This window comes from Choloepus didactylus, chromosome 2, assembly GCF_015220235.1.
Source record: "Choloepus didactylus isolate mChoDid1 chromosome 2, mChoDid1.pri, whole genome shotgun sequence".
Taxonomy (NCBI): Eukaryota; Metazoa; Chordata; class Mammalia; order Pilosa; family Megalonychidae; genus Choloepus; species Choloepus didactylus.
Window position 1 is genome coordinate 119,835,672 of NC_051308.1, and position 20,579 is coordinate 119,856,250.

Here is a 20,579-nt window from a genome sequence, read left to right on the forward strand (position 1 = left end):
ATGAGAAATCTAGGAAAGCAAAGTGTTCACAAATTGGGGTGCAAGCCTCCTTTGTCTCATTTGCCTTTACTTTGCATCTGTGACATCCAGCTACCCCACTTTAGTAATGGGAGAGAGACCTGAACTTCCAACTCTTATCTGTATTGATGTGGGACCTGGTCCAAGCAGGAATTTCTTTTTCCTGCATGTGGAGACACAGTAGAAATCTCAAGGCTTTACACAAGGAGGGAGCGGTCAGGGAGAGGTGTAAATGCAAAATTGCCAAATAGCACAAGCAATGAATGTTTTCTGGTTGGTATTTAAAATGCCAAAATAGCACTTTGATATTTGCAAAGTGCTTTATGCTTTTTAATGATTGTCAGTTGTTTCTCACGTCTTTGTGAGGTGGATCAGTATTAGGGCCCTTGTTTTAGGAGTGCCGCAGCCTGTCCTGAAAAGAGGCTGAGACAGTGTGAATTGGTGGGGTCTGACATTTGGTGCTCTCCAGCTCAGCTGCTAGGAAGACTTACCTGTTGTGATTTATAACAAAGTAAGGACACTGAAAATTCTTATGTTAAATGGAAAAGGCTAGTCTAGAAGGGCCAAAGATGTCCTTGTTGACAAAGCTGGTCTTTGTCTCCTAATTAGCTATGTTCCATTTCTAGTAGGGGACTATAGTTAGATGTTTCTTGTATAGATTTCAGTTACTTATGCTGAAAATCCCTCCCTTGGTTAGCCTTTAGAAGTTAGGGTTGTGGAAAATGATATTGTTTTCTTCACTAGCAATTGTTACCCTTTTACCCTTCATGGAAGCATTTTCATTAACTGTTGGACACACTTGAAGAAAAAAAAGTAGCTACAAGATTCTTACCACTTGCAAGTTTTTACAGTTTCAGCAGAGTTCCTGAGGATGCTGATAACTTACACTTGATCAGTTGTATTCTAACAAAGAAACTCTTTGAGGACTGTCAGAAAGCAGGTTTTTGCCATTATGAAAACGCTTTTTAAAAAAAAATTCCTGAGAATTCTGGGTTTGTATAATGCCTGTTGATTGTGTCCTCTTAATCAGTTATTGTTATTCACCAACACAAATTTTTAAAATAATGGATAATGTTGGAAGACACAATTTCTTTATTTTCATTTAGTGAAGGATAATGCAAGCAAAGTAAGCATCCAATATTTATTCTGACTCATGTAGTCTGAATACTAAATATATAATACCCACCTTAAAATAACACAGCCAATTTGTAGGGAATCGTATTCCTTTTTTATTCCATGCACATCTACCTCTTCCGGCTGTTTTGTTTTCTCAAATCTGTGCCTATGAAATCTCATCCATCTTTTGATTATTCATGGGTTGATTATCCACTTAATGGGTTATTGGCCTTTTGTTGCTAGTTTGCACAGTGTCATCTGTGCATCAAATATGTTACATATCAGCAGCTATAGAGAAAGGGTTCAATGTAAAGAAGAGATTGACACTAATGTAAAATAATTTAGTGCAGTAGAAATCTTTGGATTTCATATACCTCTCTTGTTCTTTCTGTTCCATGGATAAGAGAGTCAGCTACTACTTCAGTAATCTTCTGTGAGCAAATCCCTAATAAAAAGAGAACAGTTCAGCCACCAACACCCCACTCCCATGGTACATTCAAAATGTGATTCTATTTTTCTTGCAATTCTTCAGGGAACATATCTGCATTAAGTAAGGGTTAAATGCATTCAGGAAGTTGTTTCTTATATCTAGTACTAGAATAATATACTATTTCTTCAGCAAACCCTGTTATCTGTGGTTCACTCTTGAAAACATTAATCTGTTTGGAAGACTCCTTCCACCAACTCATCAATGATTGTACAGGCAAATGTATTCTTTGTTTCCTGGGGAGTTGGGTCAAGTGCAGGCTTCCTCTGCTGCCCGTTACTGAGCAAAACCTGGAGCAGTTTAAATAGGTTAAATGGTCTGACTAAATCTTGAGCTTTGAGTTGGAAGAAGATGAGATGTTAACCCTTTGAGCCATGTGGTCTCTTCAAGATCAAGAGGCTATACATATGTGAAAAAGTACAAATTAAGAACCTGTGTTCATAGACAATCTGAACTGTGTTTCTGAAGTGTGTGCACATTCTGCTTCTCTGAAATATTATTTTGCAACTCTTAAAATAGTGAATAATTTAATGATCCTAAAAGTAACAGGTTTTGTGTGAGTGTGTGCTTGTGTATGTGAGAATTGCCTTATTTTCAGGTTGTTATATTTAATGATGGTTCCTTGGACAGCATTCTGGTGTTCAGCAACCAATATGGAAGATTTGTCATTAAATCCATATCAGTCTTGACCATGTTATGTTTTCTTCCTTATTCGGCACCACTTGGATGTGACTTAGCTCAATCTATAGAAGTTATGTTTTGCTATAACAGTGGTCAGCAAACTACCAAATCTGGCCTGCCTTTGTTTGTAAATAAAATTTTATTGGAACACAGCCCCTACAGGCACGTTTTCATATTTTCTCTGGCTGCTTTCTCACTATAGTGGCAGAGTTGAGTAGCTATGACCAAGACTGCTTGGCCCATGAGCCTAAAGGTTTACTGTTTGGACATTTACAGAAGAAGTTTGCCAACCCCTGTGTTAGAATGTCCAGGTGGACCCTAGGTCAGCCTGGAATCGGCCAATGTCTGAGGAGTCTGCCCATTCTAACCAGCAGTTCAGCGCAACATTTCTGCACCAATGTGGCTTTGGACTATTGGGGATGTATTAGTGTTATACCATTAGTATCTACTAATGTTATACCATTAGTATCAGTGTTATACCAAAGATCTGTGTCTTCATTCCTTGTAGGAACCAACCTGTGGGGGAATTTTAGGGTTAGGACTGGGTAGAGGTAGTTATGGAGAAGGGAGGCATGCTCAGGTCTGGTCCCTAATCTATAAAAAGTATATTCCCGGCTTACAAAACAAAGTATTTTCTTTCCCCTACTTTTCAGAAATGTAACTTAATGACTGCTGATAATATTGAATGGAATTTTATCAGCTAGACTGGCCTATTGCTCAAAATATTTTTTTAGCTTGTCTCTGCCCATCTTTATGGAAACAATGAAACGGCAGTTCATAAGGAAGGGATCCACAAAAAACAGAAAAGAGGAAAAACAATAAGGGCCTTATTTCCTTTAAAGATCAAAACTACCTCCTTGCTTGAATGTCCTCAAGCCCTTTCCCCTGCCCAACAGGGCTACCCAAATTCTGTGACTTCCCCAAGGCTGAAGCATCTACTAGAAGCTCCTGGTTCCATATGCCTCTCCTGGAAAAATGATATTAAAGTAAGTATTTGTTCGGTGCCCTATGGGGGTGTAGCAGTAAACCTGGTCCTCTGAGCTACCACTTGAAGGGATGCCCAGTCTCAACTTACGGTTAGAGTAGGCCTCTGGCCATGTTCCACTTAGAGAAACTGTCTCCAGTCAACATGGAATCCTCAGAGTTTGATTAGTTTAGGCCAGAGGTTTTCTTAACTTTAACTGCACATTAGAATCTGGAGATTGATCAGTTGGTCTGGGTTAAGGCCCAAGTATCTAATGTTATAAAAGCTCCCCAGGTGATTTTAATGGGCAACCAGGGTCGAGAGCTCTGTAGGACAAGTTAGGGACCCCCTTTTTTCTTGCAGATTATAGGAAGGCTCAAATCTTCTCCACTACCTAAGGATTACAGAGGCAGAGTCCACTTACCGGAGTGGGACCTACTTTTTGGACATGACTTCCCTGCTTCCTGGCTGCTGAATAAGATAATAAGCAAGGACGGGGAAAAGGACCTATCTTGCTCATCAGAGAAGGCCAGAATGGACATCACAGGCTGCCACTGGTCCTTCTCCATCTTTGCTAATCCTAGCCTGCCTTCCTCTTGAAACCCCTCTTGCTGATCTTCATTCCCCCCCACCATCTTCCTTAGCAAAGCCAAGTTCCATGCTTTATTCTTTTCGCAGCTCCCCTTGTAACTCAGGTTGTTCCTGTACATTTTTGCCTCTGGAGGGAGATGGGAGGAGCACACCCAGCCAGTCTCCAGCATGAAGAGCCTAGTGTTTGACTTGTGTTTTTTAGAGCATCAAGTGCTCTGCAGATTACAGTTCCCTATTGCCAGCCTGTGTGTGCAAGGCCACCTCTGCTAACACAAAGCAAATTCCAATGTTTTTCAATTTCCAACTGTCCCAGTGGGCTGAATCTGCTGTTCACAGCCCTCCCAGCATATGTTCAGTGACCTACCTCATCACAGCAGGAGGGGATGCTCGGCTTTGTATGGCCTTTCTTGGAGCCTGCCTTGAACTGGAAACCAAGGTGGTGGGTGGTCAGGTGTTTCAGATGCAATGTTGCCCTGGATTTAGGAAGGTGGAGAAAAGGCATCAGTGCATGTGCAGTGCTCAAGCTGGTATACCCACATTTACATTTGAAGGGTTTCCATCCCAAGCAAAAGGATTGACAAGCTCCAGGTTTCACTGGTTACTGGAGACAAGGGATTCGTTGGAAGCTGCTTGATGCACATTTATTCCAGGGAAGATACTCCATTGAGGTGCCTTCCCTGACCAGCCAGGGCCGAAGCAGTTCTTCTGCATGGGTGCTCCCTTAATAGCCTGTGCAAGTCACCTGTGTATGGTGAGCTTCCCCATTCCCCCAGGGCTGTGGCTCAGTAAGAGCAGAGACTCGGGAAGGTCTCTCTGTAACATACTGTGTGTCCATGTGCTAGGCTGAGATAGGCTGAGAGCTTGATGCTGAGGAGTAGAGGTAGGAGAGAGAAAAGAAAGAGAGAAGCTCGTATGTTCTAATCCTTTGTAGGGGTGAAGGTGAAAGTTGATTTGTTCTCTGCCTGCCATAAAACCCAGCTTCCTTGTTATTTTGCAATCTGTAAGTGATTACGGGATTCAGCCCCTGGAAAAGTCATTTTTTTTTTTTTTTTTTTTTCAACAGAGGAACTTCTTAAGATCAAGGCTTCAAGTGTTAAGCATGTGGTGGGCAAGATGGCACACTCAAAAAAAGGCTCAGGGTCAGGTCACAGCAAATCCAGATTCTCTGTTGAGGATTTGTGTGTCTTTAAGTCAGGATCACTTGTACCCCAAATTGGGCAACATCCACTTTATCTGGCTTTGGTGGGTGGGGGGAAAGGGACAGTGTGTGACACTGGAGAGAGGAGAGGGAAGCAAGGAGCTTGGAGAAGATCCGGCTAGACATTTCTTGTCAGGTTTCTTTGTCGATAGCAAATGTCTGAGTAAAACTAGAACTTTGATAGACAAGGATCAACTTGAGGTTTCACCTGAAGTAGCTCTACTGCTCTCTGGATTGGAGTTCACAGATACAGTAGGAAGCGTGGACGTGAGTTCAGGGTCAGAGGGTAACTAGACTGAGAGAACCACTATCAACATCAGCCGAGGCTGAGTATTGCAGGTAGACCTGACCTGGGCGTCTTCTGTACAGTGGGACAATGCAGGCATAAGGTATGTGAGGGGTGGGGGCGATAATCAAACAAAATAACAAACATGAAGGTTCTTGGAGATTGAGAGGCCGTGCAACTGTTAGAAAGTAAGGTAGGCCCAGGGTGGCTGTCGCTGGAGTGAAAGCACTGCTGAGGGGGCTTCTCAAAGTCTTGTAGCTCCTAGGAGCCTAGAAGGAGGAGAGAGGCAGTTGCTGTGCATGCGTGTGTGTCCTGCATCTCCTGGGATTTCCTGTACCTGGAGCAAGAGGATGAGGGAATGGGAGAGAATGGGCCTTCACTTTCCGTGGGACAGAGGAGGGACGGGAGGAAGGAAGAACTAGTCCTGTGGTCCCTTGGAGGGTTGGATGAGCCTGCTTCACCCTCGCGTGCTGTGTAGGGGAGAGTACAGGCTGGAGCTGTGGGGTTAACTGACTATGGTCTGGAGCAAGTCTGATTTTTCTGGGCCTCTGCTCTTCAGAAGACACTGTCCTGATGGCCTTTCCCCACTCTAATGTCTAGTTATTCTCAAGAGCTTAAAACCTACTTGGGAAACATCCATGGGTCAGTTCAAGAATGATGTGAGATCTTATTTAAATTAGCATTACTTTAGGCTATAGTCGGGTCTCAGAGGAGGGAGGGAATTAACATTTAGTGAGCTCCTACTTGTTCCTAGGCCCTGGTCCTCACATTCCTCTCAGGAGTGTTATCCCCTGTTCAGGTTTGCTAATGCTGCCTTTATGCAAAATACCAGAAATGGATTGGCTTTTATAAAGGGGGTTTATTTGGTTAAAAATTTACAGTTTGAAGCCCATGAATATGTCCAAATTAAGGCATCAACATGAGGATAACTTCACTGAAGAACAGCCAATGGTGTCCGGACAACCTCTATTAGCTGGGAAGGCACGTGGCTGGGTCTGCTGATTCTTTGCTTCGGGGTTCTGGTTTCAAAATGGCTTTCTCCAAAATGTCTCTGGGTTTCTCTTAGCTTAGCATCTCTGAATGTCCTTCTGTCTGCATCTCCAAGAATCTCAAAACATCAGCAAGCAACTCTGTTGGCTTCCAAGTGTCTAACATCTGTGTGTCCTGGCTGAGCATATCCAGGGGCATTTTCCTCTCTTGGCTCTCTGTGTGAGCTCCCCTTAATGGACTCCAGTAAACTAATCAAGACCTACCCTGAATGGGTGGGGTCAAATCTTCATGGAAGCATTCAATCAAAAGGTTACACCCTAATGAAAAAGATTAATCAATCTGTCCCCACAAGATTGCATTAAGGAATATGGCTTTGGGGGGACATAATATATCCAAAGCGGCACATCCACCTTTAAGGATAAGGTACCAGGTGCCACTAGAGCTGGGGAAGGCTTTGGCTTTCTCTAATAGCTTTGCCTCATGACAAATACATAATCAAATGGGGGATGGTGTTATAATAAAGGTTAGCTGCAAAGTGTGGAGATGCCAGAGGATACATAACCGACTTAGATCTTACTGGGAACAGACATTAGAAATCGGCCACAAGCTTCATGTTTTACAAACGAGGCAGTGGACCCAGGAAGGTAAAGAAATGTGCTTAACTTTGATGGAAAAAATTGAAATGAGAATCCACAGTTTTCGCTGTTATTTGCAGAAATAATCTGCTTCCAAAACAAGAGGACCTTTCATTTTTTCCCTCCTCTCTTCCCTTTGCCAGTGATATATCCCCACCCCACCACCACCGCCACTTTTCCTATACCATGAAGTGCCTGCCTGTCCTGTCCTGCAGGGCCTCGTTCAACAAGCTGACGTCTTGGTGAGAGGATTGAGGCAGTATGGGCCCGACAGAAAGCTTGGGCAGCTGGTGTGCTGGTTAAGCCTGCCCTTTGCCCTCTTTCCAAATGTTCTCTCTTACCTGGATTTTCTTTCTTAACAAATATGTTGGAAAGAACGTATCTGCTTTTTTGGGCCTCCCAAGCAGGCTGTGCCTTCTCCTGCCCCCCTTCTCAGCTCTGCACTCTCAGGCCAAGTTTGGGGCTAGCAAATAATAGGTCAATATTACAGGAAGTTGTGGAGTCCAACTTTGTCTTGCTAAGGGGACACTCGTACTTGTACTACTTTCATTCACTTCCTAAAATCCAGTTTATTCTGGTCCAGAGTCCTTTTATTTGGTTCTTTAAGAAAACCATCATATGGGACAGATGCAGGGATACAGGTGTGTGCAAGCTGTCCGTGCAGGGTCCCCGTGGGGTTCTCCAGAGTAACAGCCTAGCATGGTAGACAGACAAGTTAATCAGCAACCACACAGTACCATCAGAGGAGCTTGTGGTGGGTAACATGGCAGTCTGTGGGTGCCTCATGGGGGAACACTCCATCCTGTCCTTGAGAGGCCTGGAGACTTCCAGGGAAGTGCAGCTTGAAGCACGAGAAGGAAGAGTTGGCTGAGGGAAGAGCTCCTAGGGAACAGGGATGTGTTGTAGGCAGTGAGGATGGTGGAAGCCTGGAGTGCTTGGAATACATTCAGGCGATGGTTAGGGATGTGGCAGAAGCTGTAATGACGTCTGTGTGTCTTCTGGTTCCCAGATCCCTGCTATACCTACTCTTCCCTTTCTTAACTGTAGGGATTCCAGTGTTTTCCCAGTGGCAGAGTGGAGAGACCTGGGTTATAGTCCAGCTCTGCTGTTGTTTGGATGGGTGATTCTTGGGGAAGTCATTTAATTTCTTAGGCCTCAATTTTCTCATTTTTAAAAGGGGGGAGGAGAAGGAGCCCACTGTTAAAAGCTGGAGTAAAGCTCTGGTGCCATTTTTAGCTCTAAAACGTGAACATCACACACCCTTTGCTCTCCCCCTGGAGTGTCAGGGAACCTCCCCTGTTTACCTATGACTGAGCCATAGCTATTTTGCCTACTGCTGAAAGCAATTCCCATAATCTGGACAGACTATGCAATTTTGGGAGTCAGTGCAAAATGAAACATGGGGCCCATTGTTCAGAAGGTATTGAGAATTTTAAGACAGGCACAGCAGAGCATTAAACAAGTGTGGGGCCCTGTGTGACTTCACAGGTCACATGCCATAAAGCTGCTTTGCTCATGAGCGCCAGGGGTTTTACAGACTCCAGCTGGGGTGAGGAAGAATTTAGGTCTGGGTTCATGAGAAGCAGGATCTTACCTCAATGGTGAGGGCCCACACCAGCAAGGCAGCAAGGCTAGCAGCTGCCGTGTGCCCACCCTGAGGTCATGACCTCCATCACCAGCACCTATTTTGGAAGAACTGCTGACTTTGTCGGCACTGGATCTTTTGTTTCTTAGGGAAAGACTGAACTCTCAGTTAGAGGAAGCTTCTGGTTTCCAGAACAGACTCATGTCTCTTCCAGAGTTTGCAACTGACCCCAGCACCCTCTGCCCTTGGGGACAGAATGGCTAGTACACTTTTTGTTCAGCCTCTCTTCCTCTCCACTCCCTCATAACGAATCTCTTTCATGCCTCAAAACACCAACTCCATGCTCATTACCCTTGTGGGATCTCAGGTCATGATAAAGAAAAAGGATTCCGCCCAAATTTCCCTGGCGTTCCCTGATGTTTTAAGAAGCACTTGCAGCCAGAGGAGGCTCTGAGTTCTCACCTTGAGTCACTTAAAAGAGTAGGCAATTTATTTCTGAAATTAGTTTTTAAAAACAGAATTTCTTTGTTTTTGTAGCATAAAAACTCTCTGGGTATTATATTATTTCAGGTTTTATAATTAATTTCCAGCCCCGCTAAAAATCCCCACAGCCAGGTTTTTCCTTTGTCAAAGTCTCTTCTCTCTTCCCTCTCGTATTCCTTTCCTTTCACTCACTCATTCATTCTTCATATAGTTTAAATAAATAAAAATTTCCTCCTCTTGCTCTTCTCTTCTTCCTGATTGCTCTTCTCATTTTCCTGATTCTCATAATGACAATACAGCTTTTCCTCAGATGCGTTGACACATTGAAATCATCTTTGAATTCTTTCTCTCTCTGTCATCCCTTCTGCCTCCCTGATTGCCTTTTCTCTGCATCCCAGCAATTCAATTTAATTTTGTTTTTATAGCTTTCTATCTACCTGTCTGTCTGTCTGTCTACCTACCTACCAACCTACCTATCTACCTATCTATGTTTCCATCCTTTGTGTAAGGCACAGGGCTAGGCACTGGGGACACAGAGATGAAGTGGTGGGTTCTGCTCTCAAGGACATGTCAGTGTAGCTAGGGAGGCAGAAAATATAAAAAGTAAATGCAATGCAATTCAATATGCATGAGGCACAGAGGTGGTAAAATGGAAAGCTTTGGATGGTGGATAAGGAGTTCAGAATGATGTGCTGACAGGAGAGGTGGGTGCACTCTACACGGAAGGAGCATTGTGCAGTGACATAGAAGTATGTAAAAGCATGGTGTGTATATATATATCTGTATATCTATGTATCTATATATATACACACACACACACACACACATACACATATATATATAGATATAAATAATATATACATATATACAGGAAACTCCAAGCCTTGGCATATTGTGGGAGCATAAAGTTGGAGAACCTGGGGATAGGGCAGAATTTCTCTGGAAAGTTAGGGAGGGGCTACTTCTTGAGAGCCAAACTTGTCCTGAGTGCTTTAACTTATCCTGGTGGGGCTGGGCCTCCACTGAGTGGTTTTAAGGAAGGGAATGACATGGTCAGATTTGTAATTTGGATACAGAACTCTGAAAACACTACTGAGAATGGATTTCATAGGCCTTTGTGGAAGGTCAGAAAAGTAATGACAAGGACCCAAACCAAGACTGTTACCAGGGGTGAAAAGGACACATCCACATTGAAGGGATATTTTGGAGGTCACATTGGTAGGATTGAGGGAGCTGAAATCCAGGTTTCTGGCTTGAGAAAGTGGGTGCATGCTGGGTGCTATGATCACACTCAGGTGTCCATTCTGCCTCAGCCTTGCTTCAGCAGCTCCCTCCTTTCTGTTTTGCTAACACTGTATACATCAGGCCTTTCTATCTTGCCTGGATCTATGAAGGATCTCCTAGTCTCCTCCAATCCTGCCAGTGCTGCCAAAGTGATTTTCCAAGAACAGCTGAACACTAATCTTCAATGGCTTCCCATTGCATATTGAATAATGTCCAAGTTCTTTAGCCTAACTATCAGTGTTTGTTGCTAGGGTGGATATGGACACGTGTTCGTTTCCCTTATAGTGGTCTAATTTTCCAGAGAGGGTAAGGCATTTTAAAATGTGAAATAGTTGACAGTCAAATGGTCTTCAGAAGGGAAACAGAATTTCTGTCTTTTTTCAGTGTGGATGCCTAAATTATCTTTTTTATGGTAATCAAATTCAACTGAATTCATGATCCGTAAATTCCCTAAGTAAGAAAGAGGGCATCTTGATGTTGGGTGTGACCCTTGTCATGGTTATGGTACCTAAAGAAGGCAGGCAGCACCCAGGTCTAGGAAGAGGCAGCTCTCTTGTTCCCACACCCTGACCCCCACAGTAACTCCCTTACCTGCTTCAGGTCACCTCTGTCCTTGTTGACTTTGATAATATTTGCCTGTTAGTCCTCCGTTAAGTTAATGAATGTCACCGTTTAAGCCCCCTAACTTGTCTTGATTGATTTCCTATCCTTAAAGAAATTGAGAAGATGAGGTCCAGAGGGAGAGGGGAAGATGAAGGGAAAGGTAAGAGGTAAGGAGATAGAAGGATAAAGGAGAGAGTGCAATGTAAAGGAGAGAGGGGGAGAAGCAGGAAGAAGAGGGAGTTAAATCTCTAAGTGTGGGATAATAGACCTCTACTTTTGGGGCTAAGTAGGAGGTAAATTTTCAGGGTGAATTCGTGCCTGTTCCCTTTATTTTACCAGGAACTCATGCTGTGGCTTCATTAAGTGATTTGAAATGTTGAAATATGAGATTATAAATCACCAGAATGCCCAATACACATGTAACCAGGCCTGTTCTAGAAAAGTTCTAGGAAACTGGTTTTGGAGGTGGAGGCCAGTGCTTTCCTGCTTTTCCCTGCCCAAGAACATCTGGGAAAGTCATCCAGATCCTCCCAGACACCTCTCAGGGATTCTCCTGGGTGTTAGGAAGTGTCCTGTGGGGGACTGAGCAAGAAGTATGTAACCCAAGGGAACTGGATCTCTCCCAAGGGTCAGTACCCAGGCTCCAGTGCTCTGTACATCAGAGACAACCCCCCCCCCCCATTCCTCCCTCTCCCTGACATTTTGCCACAAAATTTGGGCAGTTCAGGGTGCACGATTCAGGAGGAAGACATGGACATTCAGGTCACTCTACCTGGGTTAACTGGCTTGGCTACTTACCAGTTAATGAGATCATGACAAGTTTTCCTTGTTGATAAAATGGAAATAGTGATTCCTACCTCACAGGTTTCTGGTAAGGATTACATGTGGTAATATATGTCAGTCATCACGTACAGGCCTGAAACATTGTAAATGCTTGGTAACTCTTAGCCCCGTCCCCACACTTCCTAACCCCATCACCACTTCTGCCCACCCTAGACCCATGCTGCTTTTCTAAATTGGAGATGGTGATGGCTGGTAATGGAAAATAAAGGATGAAGGTGTATATTACCATTAACCACAACTACCTCCAGATTAGGTATGAAAACATTTATTGTTCTTTTCTTTAGCTATGTGAAGCTAAGGAGTTTTTAAAAAGGAAAGAAATGCTTTAGCATTTAAGAAGGGAACTGGAACTAATGGGCATAACTATATGTTAAAAGAAGTCTGGAATAGCTCAGAACCAGCATCTGAGACTTTGGTAACAGCAGCTGAAGCAAATCACTTTCTCTTTCCTTTGGTGGGTGACTGGGGCAGTGGGTGGGAAGCTTTCTGGTGGCATTAAGAAGACCAGAAGTTGGCCGTCTTGTAAAAGAGAGGTAGTAGGACCTGGGTTTGTGCTTATGTTCTAGTCTGCATGAAGCCAAGAGGGGAGACCTTGACAAATATCTCCTAACCATGCCCAGATCTGCATCCTTGTCATACAATAATCAGTGAGTCTTTGTCTTCAGGGTCTCCTTGTGCTGTTCCACCACTGAGCCAATCCACTGGATGGTTTTCTGCTTGGCTTCCTCCCAGCTGAAGAGTGGCTCATACCCCAGATCTTGCTGGGCTTTCTTGTAGGAGAAGGTGAACACACTATTTGACAATGTCACCAAGTGGCGGGTGAAGGAGGGTTGATATTTGTAAATTGGGCTTATCAGGAAGCTCACTAGTTCCAGCAGGAAAGCAACCCAGTACTGTAGAGATATAGGAAGGCTCATGCTGGAATCAAGAGAGAAGCCCCATTCTTTGCCCAGGGTGTAATTGAACTCACCATAGCTTTGGTGAGGTGTGTTGTCTGAGATGTAGTAGAACTGTCCTCGGATGCTTGGGGCCTTCTTGGGATCCCGTAGGGCCCTGGAGGCTAGAATGTGGGCCCAGGCCGCATTGCCCACATAGACTGGGTTGGCTTTGGACAACTTGGTGTTATAGACCAGGATGCCATTGTTCTTCAGGGCCTCAGTCATTTGTGCATAAAGGAACGGGCTTCCTTCCCCATAGATATACATGGGCCTTAATGCACAAGTGTACAAGGTGCCACCATCTTGAAGAGTCCACCCATCAGCTGCCAGCACAGCCTTCTCGGCAAGTTTTTTGCTGTATGGGTATGCAGAGGACCATCTAGTTTCACGATGCTCTTCTTCGTGCCCATTCTGGACAATCTCCCTGTAGGAGTTGGGCCCAGCCACCTCTACAGAGCTGGTGTAGATGAAGATTGGCACATTAGCCTGGGTACAGGCCTCCAACAGGAGCTGGGTACCTGTCCGCAGGGAGCACACTGTCAGTGTCCGGAAATAACCCAAAGGACCAACCACACCCATTGAGCACGTCCACTCCCCACCCCCAAGAGAGGCGATTACTGCAGCTTGGAACTGAATTCTTCCACTTCCCTGGCTGGGATCTGGTCATGCTACAGCCACTGGACAAATGCAAAAATGAAAAGAGACTGACATTTGGGTTCTGTACACCAGGAATTTCTAGACTTTTGGATTTCATGGACCTGTGTCGGTGTCTCTCTCTCTATCGCTTCTATAATTTTGGAAAAGGATATAGTTTGCCACTTTATATTTTGCCAAGTAAGGACATGAAAAATGACCACATATCATCCCTATCATTTTACTACATATAGGTTGTTTTAAATCCTAAAATTAGGAGGCTATAATTTCAGAATATGGACAGTCCTAGTCCTTAGCCAAAAAAGGACAGTTGAAGAACTCACATCACATCACATGCACACACACACACACACACACAGATGTAAATAGGCAATAATACTCATATATACATTAAATTGTTTATATTTTTCTCATTTTGTTGAGAATCAGTAAAATCCTTATTGTAAGGACCTATCTGTAAGAATCACTGAGCAAAAGGTTGTGGGAAGATGCTGGAGACATATACTCTGTTCTGATTGTTTGTTTCCTGTGAAGCCCACTTCTAGTTCTGGCTGTGACCCCATTTATCCAAGTACAGAAAGTGGGGGTGACAGACCTTCCTTTTACTTAGCACACTGGAGTTCTGTGCTGGCCTTTTCTGTTGCGCTATCGGGACCTGGAGAGAGTGTGCCATCTAGCGATAATAGCTATAAAGGGAGAAAATACCCATGGAAGGGACTTGGAAAAACTAAAGGATCTTCCTGGGCAAAAGATAAGTTTTTAATCTTATTTTTTCTATATTATTTGTCACTCTTGGGATATTTATGCAATTTGACTTTCTAGAAAGGCAGCCTCACTTTCTTTGGAAAAATTTAAATCTAGCTGCAGAGAAAATTTGTGGTTAATTTACCTGTAGAGGGGGAAGTGACCATCATTTTGAAGCATTTTCTGAACTTGGGAGTTCTCAGTGAGTGCAACTCCCTGAGAGCCGTGGAGAGTAGGAATTATGAGAGAGGGGCTGAAAGCTAAAAACTGGTAAATCTTAGCACTCTTAGAGTGTGGTGGTGATTGGGGTGCATCTAGGGAGAAACTAGAAAAGGTCTTTTATTGAAGATGGTGCTATTTTAGACTGAGGGCACCGAAGCAGTTAGGTGCTTTAGAAAAGGAGTCTCTGATCAGACTAACTTTGGAGGGCAGGGCACGGAGGACAGTTGGGCTAGGGGCTGGGGGCACTGTGGTACCTGAGAGGCTGCCCTCCAGAGATCAGAGTGATGATATTTCATGGCAAAGTCCCTTACGCTAATGCATCTAGATTTAAAGTTGATTAGAAATCCACATTTAAGATAGGGCCACCAAGCATTTAAGGGATGGGACCCAATGAGGGTGCATGCTGGGCTGGGAACTACTCTTTAATAGTAGCCCCCGTGGTGAGCTCAAGAGATCCTATTATGGATAATGGGAAATTATTATTGTTAAGAGAATATTGTAGGAAGGCCAGATCTGGATAGTTCTGTCCTGCCAGCCCTCTGTAAACCAGTTTTGCTAGCTCTGCTGGGATGAATCCTCTTTGAGGTTGGTGGAAAGGCTCTGAGTATTCTCATTACCCTTGGCAATCCTGGGCATGGAGCCGGGACTGGAGGTCAACAACTTGCAGCTGTGACCTACAGCCCACCACTGACTTGGGGGCACCTCACGTCACAGACCTCTCAACTCTTGGCCTTACTGTGTGACCACTGCTAAGGGCCACACGGAGGACCTAGCAGGATGACTAAGAAAGCACCTGAAAGGTCTGCTTCTGACCCAGGGAGGCAGCAGGAGGTTGGATATCAAGAGTCTGAGGTTGGAGTTTAGTTGGTTCTTGATTGGGTCAGCAATAGAAAGAGATTTCCTGGCCTTTGGAATCACACAGGCATGGGTTTAAATTCTAGCTCTCCTGCTTACTACCTGTAGGGTCTACTTACCTTTCTCTGCCCTTGTTTCCTCACCTCAAAAAATTGAGCCTAGCAGCCTGGAATGCTCTCTGTGGGTGGCGATAACAATAGCATGTGGCAGAGTGCAGGGAGTGTGTTCAGTAAAGGTGGTTTCTATTCCCTTCCTTAGCCTGTTTTCCAACCCTCATCTCCCCTCCCACTCCTTCCGCTCCCCTGGGTGCCATACCCTTCAGGTTGACATTCATGATGGTCTCTCTTTGTATGCTGTTCACTACATCAATGACGGAGGCAGTATGAATGACAACTGAGATGCCCTGGCAGGCTTTCTTCAGGCACTGCTTATCCAGAATGTCTCCTTCCAGGATGGTCAGCTTGATCTTGTGCTTGAGATCTGTGTGAACACAAGTCAGATGATTGGTATCTTTCTGGATCTGACTAGGAAAGTTTTCCCTATCAAGGTGGCATTTTATCTAGGTCTTTAAGGACAGGTAGAGTGGGGGAGAGGGAGCAGATTCCAGGTGGAAGGAACAAGTAAACCAAGGCATAGAAATCAAAATGTTTAGCATTTATTGGGGAAGAGCAAACATCTGTTTACAATCCTGTCTCATTGCAAAAAAGGAATTTGAGCAGTCGAGTGTGCTTGGAACATAATATTTGTTCAGGAAAGTAGGTGGGAAATTTATGAAAGAGAATAGGGTGATTGTTGAAAGATGGATATAATAGAAAACAATTTGAATTTAATTGTGTAGGTAATGAGTAATCATGGATGGATTTTGAATAAGAGGATAAACATAAACATATGAGTTGCTTAGGAAGCTAATCCTGGCCACAGTATATAAAATGGTATGGATTTGTGTGGCATGTAAAAATAAGAGAAAGCAAAGTGATCAAGAATGCCTTTACCAAAGTTCAGATGAGGAAGACCAGAACCAGGGTTATTGCAAGGGAACCAGAAAAGGGAAGAGACACAAAATGTTTGCATGATAGACCTCACCTGGACAGGTCCTGGTATTGATTGGATATAGGCTAAGAGGAGGAGTTATCAAAGTCAGCCCTAGAGTTTCTGGCCTGGGTGACCAGAAGTATAGTTGAGCCATGAGCAGGGAATTTAGGATGGGTGCAAATGGTAGATTGTGATTGAAAAAGCTCTTTGTGGACATCAGTGTTGAAATTGCACCAGCCACCGAGGGAATAACATTCCAGCCAAGGGCAGTGGCTACAACATCAGTCCTTCAGACTCTTTTATGATCCATAGGGAGTGATACTGCCAGTAACATCACTGCGAATTAGCCCATGAAAAAACCCCATGCTGCAAATAGTGGTTGTAAAAACTCACACTTATTTTGTGCTTTATAGTTTGTACACACCTCTCTCACAGTTTTCTTTTTTAATTTCATAGGTATCTCATGCGATAGGTATTACGAGTTCTACTTTATAGGTGAGGAAACTGAGGCTTGGAGAGGTGAAGGGATACCTCAAAGGGCATACTTCCATTGAGGACACCAATGTTCCCCCTGCCTTTAAACCTTGTTCACTTTCCCCTTGAACCCTAGTGAGGGACTGGCTGTTTGGAAGCAGCTTTTCTAAGGCAGAGTAAGGATAAGGCAACTTCACTGAAATTGACATTGAAAACCAAAGAACGGTGAAAGATGAATTCAGAGCGGAAAAGTCAGGGCTGAGAATTTCCTTCCTGGGTTACTATAAGAAGCATTTGCTCTCCTTCAGCCGCTGCCAAGTTCTGTCTGCCTCCCGGCCCCTTCCCGTTGTCAGGCAACCCCAAGAAGGCTCTACAGTGAGAGAAAGGAAGGGAAGAAGCTGCAGGGATAGAGGTGGACATCTGCCCGAGAGTAGAAAGTTTTCTGATTGCATCCCACCTCTTCCCTCCTTCCTCCCTTCCTCTGCCTCTCCTTTGCTGCTGACTTCAGACAGACTGGCTCAAAGGAATTGATAGGTCAAGGGGAGAGAAGCAGAAAGCCAAAGATGAAAGGACGCAGCCTGCAGGGATCCAGAAAGACCAGCAGAGGGCACCATGGATGCCTTGGTGAGGGAGCTATAGCTGCCGCCTTCTCCAAGGCACTGTGAACTTGGCAAGTGTTTTAAGTAGGCGGAATATGCCTTTGCTTATTTGGTGTGGGCTGGTTTGGAGGGAGGTCCAGAGGAAAGTTACTAGACATAATGGGTAAGAGCACAGACGCTGCCGTCAGGCTGCCTGGGTTCAAATCCAGCTTTGCCGTATTCTAGCTATGGGACCTTGGACAATTTACTTAACCTCTCCATGCCTGTATCCTCATCTGTTTAAAAGGAGGATAATATAGTTCCTAGCTCATAGAGTTGTTAGGAGGAGCAAATGAACTGACACATGTAAAACATTTCGTACAGTGCCTGGCACAGGTAGAACACTGTGTTCTCTATTATTTTCTATATACATCCCCCTGCCTGCCCAAGGCACCACCTGAATTTTCACCATTGAAGAACTATTCCTTTAGGTTGAGCATTGCCTCTTCCTGGCATCAGCTGTTAGACTGCAAATATTGCTGAGATTTAACAGTTGTTATTGGTCATGCATGTATTGTTTCCCAGAAATACCACTGAAATAGAGAATGGAGAAAACAGGACATTTGAAGAGGTCAGAGAAGAGCGAAAGAAACCCTGGAGAGCTGGTGAGGGGCCTCTGAGCACGGAAGACATCCAGTCCCTCCAGGCAGGGGCGGGGCAGGGCATTGGTTTGGGGCACACAGAGAGGAAAAGGGAGAGGCTGAAGACTCACTCAGTTTGGCAGGAGTCAACCCATGGTCCAATTGCTGGGTCCCCTGTGATGGATTGCTATTCTGAGTTCTGCTATTCATTAATCTTGGGCAAGTCACTTTACCTTTCTGGACATCTGTTTTCTCATTGTCCAGATGGCTGTGACCCCTTTCCTTCCTTTCTCCTAGGGTTATTTTTGAGGATCCCGAGATAAAACAGGTTGGAAAATATGCTATAAATTCAGCTTTGGCTTTTGCATCTGGGGTGGCAATTTGGGAAGAGAGCAGCGAGCTGCTAAGGCAGATTCTGCAGTCACTTTCTATGTGGTGATGGGGTTATGTGGTCATGGGGATCAGAGACAAATGGTGAAAAGGAAGGTACAAGGAATCCAAATGGGGCAAGCTCGGGCTCGCGCTGCCTCTCCCTCTGGCTCTGGCTCTTGGACTTGTGTTTATTTTCTCTCTCTTACACACACACACACACACACACACACACACACACACGTTCAACTTTACTTTCTCTCTTATTTCACTTCCACTGGAGATTAAGTGAACCACAAAAAGACCAGTGCAATTAAGATGGGCAAAGACCCTCTGATGGGGTCTGCAGGTTAATGGTGCTTGCCTTCCCTTTGCAGATATTACACAGCAAATGTCAAGTCAAATATCTTACAAACATTAAAGAAGTACAGACAAGGAACAGATATGATGGATGATTTCCTAGATGAGAACAAAAGAAACTTAGAGGTCAACATGGCTGGCTTACAGCCATGCCCTCTAGTTCTGGATCAGAGTAAGAACAAAATCTCCCAACATCCAGTCCAGGGCCTTTTGTACAGCATTTCCTTTCTGATGACTTTGGAAATGGGAAAAGCCTTGATTTGGCTACAACTTTCCTTAATTGACAAGACAAGAACCCCCTCCCGACACGCAAGCAGGGTTTAAGATGGTGTCCCACACTTGTGTCTTGAGTTCACTTACTAGAAAATTCCTCCTGCAATTCTGGTCTGAAGAACTTGTCCAGGGCTCTGATCTCTTGCAGCTCTTTCTCCTCCAGCAAAAAGCGGACAATCTTCTGACCCAGAAATCCTCCTGCTCCTGTCACAAGGCAGCTCCATCCAGCCATGGCCAATCTAGGGCACCAAGAAACACTCGCCAAGAACCAGAAAACACTGGGGAGCAGAACTGATTAGAGGGTGACCCTGGAGAAGAATAAAAAGAAAAGTCAAGTGGTTACAGGTTAAAAAAAATCCACTTTGTTCCCTCCACTCTCTTTTTCCAAAAGTCCCATGTCCCCACCATCACTGGGAGGAATTGAAGGAAAATGAAGAAGTTCTAACCTGTTAGGTTGTTAAAAGCCAGATGAAACAGCCTGGGTTCTGTCTCCTCATCTCCCAGAGGCAGGACTTTATATGCTGTTGCTCATTGGTCTCATATGCCATGGACTTTGGCTCAGCCTCTTTGCCTTGAAATCTCACTTACTACATATTCATTGCTCCACCCTCCTCCAACATCCCTCTTCCTCAAGGGCCCTGAACTTTGAGTTACATTCCTTATTCCTCCCAAGCACAGGAAGAGAAAGGGAGCTTCAAGGCCACAGTGTGATAAAGACTTGTGGTTTTAGTTGCAACAAGCCACCTGTCAGTGATGCCAACTCTTCTGGAAACTACAGTCTGTGGACTTAAATGAGACTAAGAGAAATCCCCAAGCAAAATGTTAATTTTGGCCTTGCGCAGTTAGTCCGTCTGGAGGAAAAATTCACTTGGGCATATTGTCTTCTCTCTCAGAGTGTCATTTGAAATGTTGCTGCCATCTTGCAAAGTTTAGTAATTTGCAATGGTGGCAGCTCCAGTCACCAAATTTTATGGGAGGTGACTGTCTTTCCCACCAACAGGTTTAAAACTTCAGTTTCCTCTGGGACATCCCTGAAGGGCAGTAGTAAAGGGAAATCCTTCCAGTGGGCAGAACATTGAGCATTGCACCTGGTTGTTCATTTTGCTTGGAAGGAGAACTGGCCAGAGGTGCCTTTGTATGCTGACACATGGGCTGTCACCAGTGGTTTGGATGGATGGTCATGGATTTGGAAGGAATATGATTGCAAAATTGGTAACAAAGAGGTCTAGGGGAGAGGAATGTGGATAGAACTTTCTGAGCGAGGAAAAACCCTGAAGATACTTGTTCCCTGTTTGAGTGCTCACTGGAGAATGACTTTAGCAGAGGGAGATTTTAGTAATCAAGTGGATAGGATGACCTGTTCTGTGGATAAAGTTGGACTTTTCCCCAGCCACTCCTGTCATTGCTCAATGGGCTTATGAACAAAGTGGTCATCATGGTAGGGATGGAGATTATACATAGGCCCAGCAACATGGACTTTCACTCACCAAGGCTGATCTGGCTACAGCCACTGCTGAGTGCCCAATCTGCTAGCGGCAGATACCAACACTCAGTGCCTGACATGGCACCATTCCCTGAGTGACCAGTTGCAGAAATGAGAACTGTAATGGTTGTGAATATTTCCTCCTTGTTGTAAGTATGTTTGTATATATACATAAAGCAAATATCATTGTTC

The 20,579-nt window shown here is 44.4% G+C and overlaps 1 protein-coding gene across 2 annotated transcripts; it reads right to left on the reverse strand.

The window, feature by feature from the left end:
• Positions 1–12,013: 12,013 nt before the first annotated feature.
• Positions 12,014–19,542, reverse strand: HSD3B2 (hydroxy-delta-5-steroid dehydrogenase, 3 beta- and steroid delta-isomerase 2). 2 transcript variants are annotated; one of them, XM_037814978.1, is made up of 4 exons: positions 19,351–19,542; positions 18,992–19,212; positions 15,493–15,657; positions 12,014–13,220 (listed from the first exon to the last, which is right to left on the reverse strand). In XM_037814978.1, the coding sequence occupies exons 2-4, from the start codon at positions 19,134–19,136 to the stop codon at positions 12,409–12,411; spliced, it is 1,122 nt and encodes a 373-aa protein (XP_037670906.1). In that variant the 5' UTR covers positions 19,137–19,212; positions 19,351–19,542; the 3' UTR covers positions 12,014–12,408. The 2 variants fall into 2 exon arrangements, with proteins under 2 accessions (XP_037670906.1, XP_037670913.1); XM_037814985.1 differs by lacking the exon at positions 19,351–19,542 and having other exon boundaries at positions 18,992–19,315.
• Positions 19,543–20,579: the final 1,037 nt, after the last annotated feature.

Coding starts and splice junctions, on each gene's coding strand:
- HSD3B2 (XM_037814978.1), bottom strand. CDS start 19,136: ATGGCTGGATGGAGCTGCCTTGTGACAGGAGCAGGAGGATTTCTGGGT. Junction 15,658..18,991: donor ATTGCAGGAGGAATTTTCTA/GTAAGTGAACTC, acceptor GTGTTCACACAG/ATCTCAAGCACAAGATCAAG. Junction 13,221..15,492: donor CATGAATGTCAACCTGAAGG/GTATGGCACCCA, acceptor CCCTGCGGACAG/GTACCCAGCTCCTGTTGGAG.